Genomic DNA, 13,314 nt, shown 5'->3' on the forward strand with positions numbered 1-13,314 from the left:
ATAGATGTTGTTTTTTTTTATTCTCCATCATGGCCAGATAGAGAGAAGAGATTAATCTGGGATTAGTCAATTATCAACTCGTGTATTCAGACCCGTACCATTTTTTTCCCCTTCAAATTTTCACTTTTCTTTTAATACATTTTAAAATTATGTATGTTTTCTTTGTTAACCTCTAAAAAGTCTCGACACTAATTCGAAAAAAATAATAATTCCCAAATATACGATATATAAACACGCAGTATCGATTATGACCACCAGATGGCGACACCAAACAACTGTGAAGGACTAAAGAGGGAAGTAACTGCGCACTCGAAAGTTCATACTCGAGTCTTGAAGGAAAGTGGCGTGTGTGTGTGGTGTCTTAAATAACTCACGCAACGAATGACATTAATCTGCGGGGAAAGATTAAATCGCGATATCAAACCATGCTCAGATGAATTCACGGTAGGTGGGAAAAGTGCTGTGTGATGATTTGACACTAAACGCATTTAGTAATGTGTCTTGACATCGTGACTAACGTTAGATGTGTTATGATGTTAGTTAAGGAAGGAAACTGATATAAATTCAACCAGTCTTTTTTGACTTAAAACAGTCACTCATCTCTGGTACGACATTGAGAGGTTGTCTGTGTACTGTATCTTTCTTAAAATACTGTTAACTTTACACATTACTGCTGTGTTCAGAAAAGTATAAAAGTTGCCTACATAGACACTTTCGGACTTGGAGTCGATGGCTACAAAATGTGATAGTTGCATTATAAGATAGCTAACTCTAAATACATTTCACATTTCATTGCATTTACGCCACAAAACATTTCAGCTGGAAACGGTTGGCATTAATTTAGTTTCTTTTCCCTAAACTCGAAAGTTGTCAGTGATCACCAACATCTTAAACAATCACAATAGTCACTGTCTCTAACGTAACTTGCGTTGTGAACGATGGCTTTTCACTCTTCCATGCCACTTTACGTACTTTAATTCAAAGTTAGTTAATGAAAATTGATAGAATGTTGACTTGCATAGCCTACATATTAAAGTAGCCTATATGAAAAAAATAAAATAATTATACACACACACACACACACATATATATATATATATATATATATATATAAAAAAAAAATATATATATATATATATATATATATATATATATATATATATATATATATAGAGTTAAATATGTTTTCTTCAAAGGTCACGTAAACTGTGTCGCTTAAGGTCTTTAATTAAATCATGGAACTTTGTTCCATAACCATAATGCTCTTTGACATCTTTGCAAATTTATTGTTGTGGAGCTTTGATGATCATTTGGTGATATTTTATGGTTTTACAGTGAGGTTTTGGAGCCAGTTTGGGTTGTTACTGTAATGTATAACTAGAACAGTACAATCACTGACCTTAAGTAAAAATGTAAAAAAATACTTTGAGTTTGCTTATTGATTTCCTCATCAATGATGTGTACCTACATACCAACATACAAACCTTACTGAAGCTGTCTTATTGTTTAGGGTGGGGGTCTTTAGTTTTGACCTGATATCTTCTGGAAATACAGCATTATGTCCCAGAATAAATACGGAGAGAAACGAAGGTTTTCCAAATGGTTGGACTATGGCAGTGTAAATGGGGAAGGACAGTCAGATCCATGCCCTACCTGCCAGGGCACAGGACGCATCCCGAGAGGCAAGTTTCAGTGTATTTTCTCATTATCTTATTATTTGGTTACAAATAAAGTTTCTTAGGCAGTTTTTGCTCTTAAACTCTTGACAGGTCAGGAGAACCAACTTGTGGCTGTCATTCCTTGCAGCGACCAAAGGCTGAAACCTCACCACACGTCAGTTTCAATATGACAAAAATTTTGTTAATATTGTTAATATTCTGCAATCTATGTGCAACATGGTTTAATGTCCCACAGGAAACTCTATGTGTGTATAGCAGTTGGGCTTTGCCTCCTGATCTGCTCACTGATCCTGTTTTTCCTCTTCCCACGGAGTATGGATATGTCAGATGTGGAACTACAGTCATCTATGGTCTATTTCACTCCAGATAAGGTTAAAATTGTGGTCACGGTAGGTGATCTGATGTATATAGACCATTGGTTCCCAACAGGGGGGTCGCGTCATATTTTGAAAAGTTTTGAGCAATTTGCATTAAATAAAAGTCCTTAACTTTTTTCTGTTAAAAATTTAGATAATGAGCGAGTTCATCATGAATCCATTTTCCAAACCGTGTTTTTGTCTTATCCTGAATCACTATGGTACACCTATAATAGGTGATTACATTGGGACTATTTTACCCTGGTTTGGATCGCTGCCGCTGCGGAGTAGCCCAGTACCTGCGTGACTCGTCATAGACGCACACAGAGAGAGAAGTAGTTCCGGCTACAATGTTCTTCCGAAAGACGCATTATTCTGTTAATAAACGCAAGTTTATTATCGCTCGCTATAGCGCCAAAAGCCTAAAAAATAAAGCCTCACATTGATAAAGCCTCACAAATAACATGCAAGTATTGAGGCCCCAGACAGAAGTCATTTAGTAATAGCCTATATTCATTCTTTTTTTACCTACACACAAGTGTGAATACTGATATTTTTGTTATTGCATTTAAAATAGGGCAAATTTATAGGCTACTCATAGTATAGGCTTACAAAGGGCCTACTAATGTTTTTGTTATTGTATTTTCAATATTATAGGCTATTATTTGTGCATAAACATATCTGTTTATAGTAAACATACCGTTTGTTTGAAAACAACATATTTTGTCATCCTTGCTGCAAGCTTACAAGAGCGAAAATATCATTAAATGTGAAGGGGGGCCCTAAAATATTTTCTTGGGAAAAAGGGGGTCTCAGACAAAAAAAGGTTGGGAACCACTGATATAGACGACACCCTAAGATTCAACTGTTGTAATGCAATTTTTTACAAAGCTTGTAATCCTATGTGCGTATTATCCATTCTTCAGCACAAAATGAACCTTACCAACCAAAACTTTGTCAGTATCACAGCTGACAATCTTAGTGTGCAAGCACTGATTTTCGAGACTGTGGTTGGCAATACCAAGCTCCTCAATGTCACCAACCTTCCTCCTCGATCACAGAAAACGGTAAAACTTTTATTATTTAAGCAAATTGTATCATTCTTTCAGGATTTCATTCATCTTTCTTTCATCTTTCAGATTAAAGTTGTAGCCAACATTGTAATTGATGACCTAGGCCTCAAGTAAGTAATTCAATCAGTATCTAAACTTCACTAATTAATGTATTTAATTATGTATTGTTTCCCACTATAATCTCAGTGCAAATTACATTGTGTTTATGACTGTGTATGACAATTTTCAAATACAAAAAATATATCTATAAACATTCTCTAATGTCCGTTCCTTTTACAGTAATTACTGCAAGTCACGTGCCATTCAGATTCACACTTTATTCTTGCATTTGCAGTAAGTATTCCTTTTTAAGCAAGTATGCATTTCTATTAGCATATTGTTTGACTGAATCATTGAATGATAGTTGCCATCTTTGGTTGATGTTTTGAAGACTTGGATTTGGAAGGTGTGCATTGAAGAATTATTATGTCTGGTATACCTTGTAAATGAAATCTATTCACGTTCACTATAAATACAACAAAAGACTTGTATTTCAGTCCACATAATGTTAAATCATGTTCAAGACAAGCAGCAGTCAACCACTGGCAATAACTAAGTCAAGTAGTCTATTTATTATATAAGGGTCAATCCATCTCAAGTAGTCCAGTGGAAGTTGCTTGAACATAACTGTTTTTTTGAGTGATTACCTCCCTCATGACTCATGAATTGGTGGCAAAACATAATTTTTATTTTACTATGTTTAACTACCGTGGCCATCTTTGTATAACAAAAATTTGTTGTGGGCCATGACACAGACATCAATAGCTCAGCTTCACGGGGTGGAAGAAATTACAGTGTTTAATTTTAATTCCCGTCACTTGTTAATTATCTTTAGTGGGGGACTAGATGGGAACCTGACATTTTTTTGCTGAGGCCCCAATTCCGCTGTTTTAGACCTGAAGCACAAGCTATTATATTTATGTATCTTGTAATGTGCTATAGAGATCAAGATTTATTTCAAGGAGTTTGGACCATCCTGAACTGAGATAAACATAACCATGCAAACATCTGTATATTTGTTGTAGGCACAAAAACAGGTTGCTGCGGTTAAACCAAGTAAAATAAAAATAAAATTGGTCATGCAACCAGTGACCCATGAATTTTTTGCTGACTGTCAGTCATGTGAACTTCATGGACTTTGGTCTATGTTAAAATCGTATAAGTTATAAAGTGCATGACCTATATAAAAAAAACATCTATAGTAAAATATATTTACAGTACCGTTCAAAAGTTTGGGGTCAGCTTTTGTTTTTGAAGGCTTATTTGATTATAAATACAGCAAAACTGTAATATTATGAAATTATTACAATGTAAAACACTTGTTTTCTATTTTATTATATTGTAAAATATTATATAATTTATTCCTATGAAGGCAAAGGTGAATTTTTAGCAGCCATTACTCCAGGCTTCAGTCACATGATCCTTCAGAAATCATTTTTAAATGTTTATTTTGTGCATGTAACATGTATTATTAACACCAATGTTGAAAACAGTTGCGCTGCTTAATATTTTTGCAGAAATTAAATTTCTTGCACCATACATACTCGAGGATAACTCGAATAAGTACATTTTATCATTAACTTTTTCTTAATGTCACGTGCCAATGTTTGGTTTTATAAATTCAGTTCAATTCATATTTAGTAATTACTGTAAAATTCCTTGTGTTGTCTACAGATTGAATATCAAAGTCTCCTACCTGTCCCATTCAGAAGAGGTGTCTACAGATGCATATGAGTATATTGACTGTGGAGTGAATTCCACTATGCCTCATCACTTCCCTGTGCGTTGAGACTAAACCATTGCCAATGAATGGCCATGAATGCTGATGTTATAGAAATCGAAGTAGGCTGCTTTAAAAAGGATTGCTATTTTATGCCATAATTTACTACAGCTATTTAAATAGGATTAGACTATGATGACAGTAACGTATGATACAATGCAAATATCACTGGAAGGACTGTGTTTTGTTAACTCAGACCACTTGTCTTTCCTGTTGATTTGTTAGTGTTTACATTATATAAACACGTTTTAAAACTTGCACACCACGATTTTGCACATTAAATATAAATATTTTGAATTTTTGATCAAATTCTGCAAAAAATCTAATCAGAACTGTTAAATAGCCAATTCTGTTTTAATTAGGATTATGAAAAAACAAATAAAGTCTGGTTTCCTGTAAGATACATATAGTACATAATATGTGGAGTTGGTGCTGTCCAGTAGTCTGGTCTTCATCTTCACCATTGCTGGGAATACTGGAGGGACTAGAGCAAATCAAGTACACATCTTACGTAGATGCTGCTTTATTCTGGATCAGTTTCACCTTATAAGTTCTTTAAATAATTGCTGTGATATTATACACATAATGGCATATACAGGGGCTGGACAAAAAAAAGGTAAACATTTAAATAGATCATGTCCAACCACTGGATCTGTTGAATCTTACAGCTACAGAAACAGGTTAAACAAGTTTGTGATCTCTCTAAAGAAATCCGCAGGAATGTACTCACTGTGTATCTTTTCATCTTGGCATGACACTTGCAACTGCATTGCTTGTCAACCTCTGAAGAAAACAAATGTTTACACGGACTGAGTGAAGATTCCATGTATAGTATATTGTTCATTTTGTATTTTGATCATTAAAATTCAGTCACCTCTAAAGCGGTGACTCTTTTTTCTGAATGGCATGCAAACAATGGAGAATTCTTGAGTTTACTGATGTTTGTTGACCTGTTATTATGAGCAGCTTTACCTGGAGACTCACTGGACTCTGCAGGTTCACAGGGTGTCATATGTGCCTCAGAATGCTCTTTGTTTTTACCTGGCTTGTCTTCCTAAAAAAAAGAAATAAATAAAATCCTATTATTTAGATGTAATATTGAACTTATTTATAAAAAAAAATGTTATATTAAGTGTATAAAAGTATTACATATACTGTTGTTAATATGGGAACCTGCTTCACTGAGGCAGATAACCTGCGGTCCAGCACTTGCTGACGGCGGCGGGCCTCCCAGTGCATTGCTGACATGTTACACCACAAGCGGGCCTGCAACGTGAGACCATTTCCTGATTAATGAAATTCAAACCCACATGGTGAGATGTTTCCTTTGTCATGACACACTCATTAAGAAATAAACACTGAACTGATTTCTTAGCTGCTCATAAATGTTGAAAGCAGGCTTCAGGACAAATAAGCTGAGTTAGCAGTGTTCGCAATAAGGTTAAAAAAACAAACAATTCATACTGTGACAACTTAGTCAATGACGTTGAGTTGTGGCGTAACATTTAACGTTAGTCCTGCGCAAGTCCGAGACCGTTACATCACATGTCTACAGAGTAGGCAAAGCAAAAACATGCAAAAGTATGTCTTAGTGTAAGACAAACAACACTTAATAATAATAATTCTTAACAAACAGGCAAGAAAAGCATATTTGCAGAGCAGTGGACAAAATTTACCAAGTTCTGTTCTGCAGATGATGTCCAAATCCACAGCGGACAACTCCACGTCCTCCTTGGACAGCTTGGTGGTTTCCTAGCAACGTTCAGCAATCGCTCACAACGTGCTGACGCCACACAGTTCGATTGTAGCGCGTTGTGTCAATTTAATTGTTTATTATTACTTTTAGAAAATAAAAACACACTAAAAACCCTCCTAAAATTAGCAGTGTTTTCTGAAAAGGTCTATTATAGACTCTAGACATTTTGCTTGAAATAAAATTTAGATCACAGCCTTTTACAGTGTTTTATTTACGTCGTTAAGTTATAGCGAAGTTAGCTAAAACATTTTAAACAAAACACTAACTAGTTATGTATATTTAATTTAGGTGCTATATAAGTCTATAAAAACATGATTTTTGAGTTTTGAAGACGTAGGCCTACTTTCTGATAAAGACAGCTGTTCGCTAGCGTACACATTTTAGCGCATTGTGATTATATCGAATAACCATTTCTTCAAAATAATTTAGGGAGAACCCTTTATAACTCGCACTCATGGCATGCACAGCCAAAACAGATACAAGATCTACTACAACTTGGTAGTGTCGATGCCTTAGGCTCGCCACAGTGAGGTGCTGTTTAAAACAAACACGACTTGTCATTCGATAACTCGCGTTGAAGACTCAGGACGCTAGAGGGAGTCGCGAGAGGAATGAGGGGTTCGCGTGACGTCACTTGCGGGGATTGTTGTTCTGGATCTTGTGCGCTCAGCTCCACTTTCATCTCTGAGGTCGATACTGTCGGAGGGAAGAGAGACTCTAGAGAATGAACATCGTTTTGAGTCATTTGGAGAACTGGTCGCCTATGTTTTTAAAATGAGAAATGGAAAAGCTGCCTGTTTCAAGATAGACATCTATTAGGTAAGTGGTGTGAATGTTGACAAAGATGAAATCGCATCGTTTTAGAAGCCGGGTTTTCGTTCTCTCTACACTGCGGTTTTCGTTCTCAAGTATCTGCTGAATTTGCTCGACAAAGATGTTTTTGATTTTATCGTTTAGTCTGTAATCTTTGTAATGCTTTTTAAAGTTGTTTCGAATAGGATTTTATAATTTAAACTTTAAATGATCTAGCTTCACGTACCTTTTACAGTAGTGGTAATTAACTTACTACGTTGACATAGCCTACCCATCATTTCCATTTAAACTATGTGCGTGAATGTAATAATAAATCACAGCTGTTTACAGGAAATTATAATATCTCTTTTTTTTTTTTTTTTTTTGAAATCTATTTCTGTTTAGACTTAAGAGGATTAGAAGTGGCAAGCATTGAGAGCAACCTCTAGCTCGATCTTTAACGCTACAATTAACTTATTTGTGTTATTTTTTTGTTGTTGATTTTAAATCGACACTAAAGAGTTTTACAGTGAGCTATTGTGAATGTTAAGCCAAAGTCTTTTTCTAATTTAATTTAAATATTTTTTATAGAATAGAACCAAATACTTTTTCATTACTTGAACCTTTGATTTAATAGCTGCTAAAACCTTGCAGCTGGTTTACTGTGTTTGCTTGAAGGCAAATCTGGTGAAGTTGTAAATAACTTCCATATCGGTGATGATAATCAGCTTTTGTTTCTCCTTTAATTAGGTTCCACGCGGTGCCGCCGATCTTACAAGCACGTCTGTCTGTCTGCAGTACCTTTGAAGTAGGTGCAAATGCCAAACACTTAGACAAATCTGCTTCTCCTTACAAGAGGGTGAGAAAACCAAGTTGCCATGGGAAACCAGTTGACAGAGATTGCCCCCAACACACCGTTCCTGCCTAACTTCCAGTCCTTCCACGTTGTGGTCATTGGTTTGGACTCTGCGGGCAAAACCTCACTTCTCTACAGACTGAAGCTGAAGGAATTTGTTGAAACTATCCCAACCAAGGGATTTAACACTGAGAAGATTAAAGTTCCTGTCGGAAATGGCCGTGCCATTACCTTTCAGGTGTGGGACGTGGGTGGTCAGGAGAAGCTTCGACCTTTGTGGAAGTCCTACACGCGGCGCACAGACGGCATGGTATTTGTGGTGGACTCCACGGAGGCAGAGCGCATGGAGGAGGCTAAGGTGGAGTTGCATAAGATTACACGTACGTCAGAGAACCAAGGAGTTCCAGTGCTTGTGTTGGCTAACAAACAGGACCTTCCAGTTGCGCTGCCTGTCTCTGACGTGGAGAAGGTTTTGGCAGTACACGAACTGAGTGCCTCCACCCTACACCACGTGCAAGGGTGCAGTGCTGTCGACGGCCAGGGGTTGCAGCTCGGTTTGGAAAAACTGTATGATATGATCCTCAAACGAAAGAAAACGGTTAGGCACAGCAAGAAAAAAAGATGAGCTGAATGGGACGGCTTATTCAACGTGCAAAGCTCCTCGGTGAACCCTGACTTGTCGTAGGATTTTGGGAATCCCTTTATGAAGGAAATACTCCAGATGCCCCAGTGGCCAGGAGAAAACAGATTTGACCTTTATGTGTCACACAGTATTGAACTGCTTTCTTCCATGCCGAGTAATTGCTGTTCAGCTCCCCTTTGTAATGAAGGAATATGTGATAACAATGATAGGCTGTAGTATCAGCAGAATTTAAGCCTACATCCTTGCCTTTTTTATTTCAAGCAAGAAAGAGACTGAATCATAGCTTGGCAATATACTGATTTTTCACAAGACTTCAGGCATCCTTTTTTTCCACATACGTTAAGTTGATTGCCAGTGCCGATATTATAAAAGGCCCTATACATGTTCACGCTATGTTAGTTGTGAAACTGAAGTCCTAAGCGAATCACTGAGATTCACTATTCACAGATCTACATTTAAGTTGGAAAACCTGTTTGTTTTTACATGCTGTATATAGTTTTTGTAATGCTGTAGAATTAATAAATTATAGATGGCTTTGACACAGTCTCAGAAGCCATATCTTTTATTCCTGAGGCTGCAGTCTTTGCTGAAATAAATGATCATTTTTATTATAATTTATTTTTAAATCATGTATTATTTATTAGATAGATACTAGGTTTTAATTCACTGTGCTGAAACAGAAAACTGCCCCTATTAAAGTATTAATAGAGCAGGCTCTCATGATGATGTCATCTGTGTTCAGGGAGGATGTCCCACAGGAAATGCATTGATGCTGAAAGAACATTGTTTGATGTAACCGGAGTTATAGCCTAATTCGGAAACATGGGCGGAAGCAATGTTATATCACATTTGCTGACACACTATACAAAAAAACTATTTATTAAACAACCAAAGTAAGATATATGTAGAGACTAAGGCATACAAAATGGAGAGTGAATGATAGGTTTCATGCTGCAGCGCCTTTAATGTAGCCTAAATCTACTCTTATTTTGAGGATTGAATTGTTTTAAGAGAGCAAATGGTTTTTAGATGTCCCGACCCCCACCATTGCACCGACAGACACATCTATTGACTTTGCCATGGAGTTCCCAGTAAAGCAGCTGCTTTTCTCTGATTGGATTAATTGATGCTCTGGGTTTATGGTGAGGAGACTGAAGCAGGGATGATTTACAAGATGGGCTGAGAGATCAGTAAATGTGATAACGTAGCAAGACTTCTGCCTGTGACAGGATGATATGTAACTTGCAATTTTAATAATTTGTTTAGGATTAAAAATAAAAGTGTTATATTATATGACTGGAAACCAATATGTGTTATTTAAAGTTAGTGTTATATTTCAGTAATATCTACTTTTCCAAACAATGGACAAAAATAGACTGAAATTCATCAGTCAATATCCAATAAGCATCTGCTGTGCTGAAAGGGACACCACCAACGTAAATGTTAAATACTTTATTGATTTCTGTGGTCGCCCTGCCTCCACCTCAAAAAAAGAGATGCTTGTCAAGGTTTCTGATCCATGACCTCTGGCTGTCGATACACCATGAGTATCACACGGGTGGAGCTCTGAAGACGAAGACAAATGTCATGACAGACTTGGTATCAGTGGCATTTGACCTAACTGGTTCTCTCAGTGTTATCTTAAGAATGAGGCCAGTCATCCTGCTGAGCTGGTTAATTAAGAAGTGGCACTGTCCTCTTTAGCTAATCCTCTCCAACAAGACGGATTTACTTATGCAAATGTTTGTCTAAATATTTTACTACAATGAAGTGGATTTGAATCTTGTAAAAAACAAACAAACGCATTTTTAGTCTTAGAAGATGCCCTTAAAAAGCATCTAGCAAATGCATCTGAAAAAAGGGGAAAGTGTTATGTAACAAAGAGCTGTTCCAAACCATTCTAAATTGTTCATGTCCCCTCAGGTCAGCCACGCATGATGTCACATGGTGAGACCAGCGGTCATTGATAATGCACTAGTACACCACTAAACAAGCCCTGCGGAGTATTTCCATGCTCATGCTTCCAGCCTCACCTGAATACCCAGACAGCAACATGGTGTCGGCCCACATCTGGATCTGGGCCGACACTATGTTGCTGTCTGGGTATTAAGCCTCCAACTTTACACTCAATATTTAACTTTTGAGTAAACATGCTTCAGACCTTCATGATGGAATTTTATCAGCACTGCAGATAACTCGAAGGCTGTTCCATGCAGTTTGAAATAGCTCTTTGTTACATTTGTTACTTATTTTTTCAGTCGCATTTTTGCTAGATGATTTTTACCAAAATTACCAAAGCTTCCAGGGCCTAATCTTAGGAAGAAAAAGGTAGCACATACAAACAAAGATGTTTATCTGATGTTCTTCTGCTTCTTGAATCACTGTTAGCGTTATTAAACTGGGGCTTATGTTTACTGTGGACAATCCTACTAAACTGAAATAACTTTAGAATTTTACCTGTATTAAAATCAGCAAAATTGTCTGTTGGAAACATACACACTTACGTCACTTTTTTTCACAAAAGTTATCACTTTTATTTACAGTGCTACCCCACCATTGGATGTTACTCTTATTTTTTTAACAAGAAATTAATTCTTTTTTATTTAGCAAGAATGCATTAAATTGATCACAATATAAAAAAACAAACAATCAAAACATAAAATAAAGGCTGTTCTTTTAAATGTTATATTCATCAAAAACTACAAACATATTAAGCAAGACAATTATTTCCAACCTTGATGATGATAAGAAATGTTACATCAAATCAGCATGTTTTCTGAAAATTCGGCATTGCCATCACAGTAATAAATTACATTTTAAAATATATTAAAATAGAAAATGGTCATTTTAAATTATAATAATTTTCTATAAAATTATATTTTTTTACTGTATTTTGATCAAATGAATGATAGCATAAGAGACTGTTTAAATTAATTTTTTTAAATAAATCTTGCCGGCCACAAGATTTTTGAACTATAGTGTATTTCTGTGGTGTAGCACTGCGGGTAGATATTTTAATTGTGGTTATTAATAACTAGATAACTGCATTCAACGGAATGTGAATCGCTGTTTAAGCATATCCCATGTCTACTGTGTCTACTAAAATAAGGATCTGAATGTTGGTAAAATGATCCGTCACGTGTTGACATGGACCCAAGTAAGGCAGGGGAAGCCTCAGGGATTCTGAAAAGATTAAGAAGGGGAATCACAAGATGGCAGGTGCATGTTTCAAATCATGTCACATCTATCATAGAATGGTTCCCCACAGTATTTCCAGTCAAAGTGTCAAGCTTTATACTCATGTATTTTAATCTAGGATAGAAAATAGCTTGTACACACAAAACAACAGTTACTTTACAGTATACTTCAAAATGTGCAACTGCGAAAGAGCTTTCTTTTTATATCTGGGCTAGATTAGAGAATAATAACATCAAAAGCTGCTATCCTGGGATGCAATTTTGGCCTCAATCCGGCTGTAATTTCACACAACACAAAAAAGAGCGTATAGGTGCTCAGGGAGCCCCTTCTGTGGAATAGCTGGCAAATCAAACAACCCAGACGTTCTTATTTGTCACCTCAGCAACTGTGAGCGAGTAACCATGGGTGACCTCTTAGAGCTGCACAGGACCTTTTAATTGCCTTTGTGGCTGGCTATGTATTTCATGTGGGGGTGACAGAGGGGGCAGAAAGGGATATAGAGTGTTTATGGCTGCTTACGATCTCCAAAAACCTCGCAAGCCATATTGCTAAATCCAATATTGTCTTGAAAGACACCTCACGGGTCTGGAAGAGATTCAGCGCAGTTGTAAGACCGCCCCTCACACTGGGGGATGCAATGTGTTTATCATTTAACCGTTGTTGTCAGGAGGCGGTCGATCTCTCTAGCCAGCGCTATTTTCCACTGGCTCGTAAAGCTGCCACTGGGACTGAGATGAGAAAGCGTCCTGGGGAGTGGGATTGTCGGGAACCGAACAGAGTCCCAGGGCAAGATAGTGTGGGTCATAAATCTATACCCCAACTCAAAAGGTTTGCTGGGGAGAACACTGCCCTGCAGTTTCACTCTTCACACTGAGGAAAACACCCTGAAACAGCCGATACATACTGGACTTTACAGATGGGTTGGGGTTTTATCGGTTTTCAATGAGATCGCCATTTATCTCTGCTTTATATTAAGGCAAGGCTCTGTTTGACAGTTTTTTTCACGCAGAGACCATTGGTGGCAATGGTTCTATCTACTTACTGTAGGCCTACGATGCTTTTGGGAAATGCAGCCCTTGTCAGTGGATCCAGAATACACATTTAAATGGTTACTTCAGTTTATCTGTAAGTAGCCTACAATA

General features: G+C 36.9%; 2 protein-coding genes and 1 long non-coding RNA gene across 4 annotated transcripts; 2 read left to right on the forward strand and 1 right to left on the reverse strand.

The window, feature by feature from the left end:
- The first annotated feature begins 284 nt into the window (after window positions 1-284).
- On the forward strand, window positions 285-5,829 carry tmem106a (transmembrane protein 106A). 2 transcript variants are annotated; one of them, XM_082152637.1, is made up of 8 exons: window positions 285-444; window positions 1,511-1,682; window positions 1,770-1,833; window positions 1,915-2,068; window positions 2,962-3,102; window positions 3,175-3,218; window positions 3,388-3,441; window positions 4,822-5,829. In XM_082152637.1, exons 2-8 carry the CDS (start codon window positions 1,559-1,561, stop codon window positions 4,934-4,936), a joined length of 696 nt encoding a protein of 231 aa, XP_082008763.1. In that variant the 5' UTR covers window positions 285-444; window positions 1,511-1,558; the 3' UTR covers window positions 4,937-5,829. The 2 variants fall into 2 exon arrangements, with proteins under 2 accessions (XP_082008763.1, XP_082008762.1); XM_082152636.1 differs by having other exon boundaries at window positions 296-444; window positions 1,555-1,682.
- LOC309485701 lies at window positions 5,450-7,188 on the reverse strand. The gene is made up of 2 exons (XR_014201260.1): window positions 6,077-7,188; window positions 5,450-5,981 (listed from the first exon to the last, which is right to left on the reverse strand). It is a non-coding gene; the product is annotated as an uncharacterized lncRNA (long non-coding RNA).
- Window positions 7,189-7,351: 163 nt separating this feature from the next.
- Window positions 7,352-9,513, forward strand: arl4d (ADP-ribosylation factor-like 4D). The gene is made up of 2 exons (XM_082152638.1): window positions 7,352-7,502; window positions 8,226-9,513. Exon 2 carries the CDS (start codon window positions 8,354-8,356, stop codon window positions 8,954-8,956), a length of 603 nt encoding a protein of 200 aa, XP_082008764.1. The 5' UTR covers window positions 7,352-7,502; window positions 8,226-8,353; the 3' UTR covers window positions 8,957-9,513.
- Window positions 9,514-13,314: the final 3,801 nt, after the last annotated feature.

This window comes from Leuciscus leuciscus, assembly GCF_965113295.1.
Source record: "Leuciscus leuciscus genome assembly, chromosome: 21".
Classification (NCBI taxonomy): Eukaryota; Metazoa; Chordata; class Actinopteri; order Cypriniformes; family Leuciscidae; genus Leuciscus; species Leuciscus leuciscus.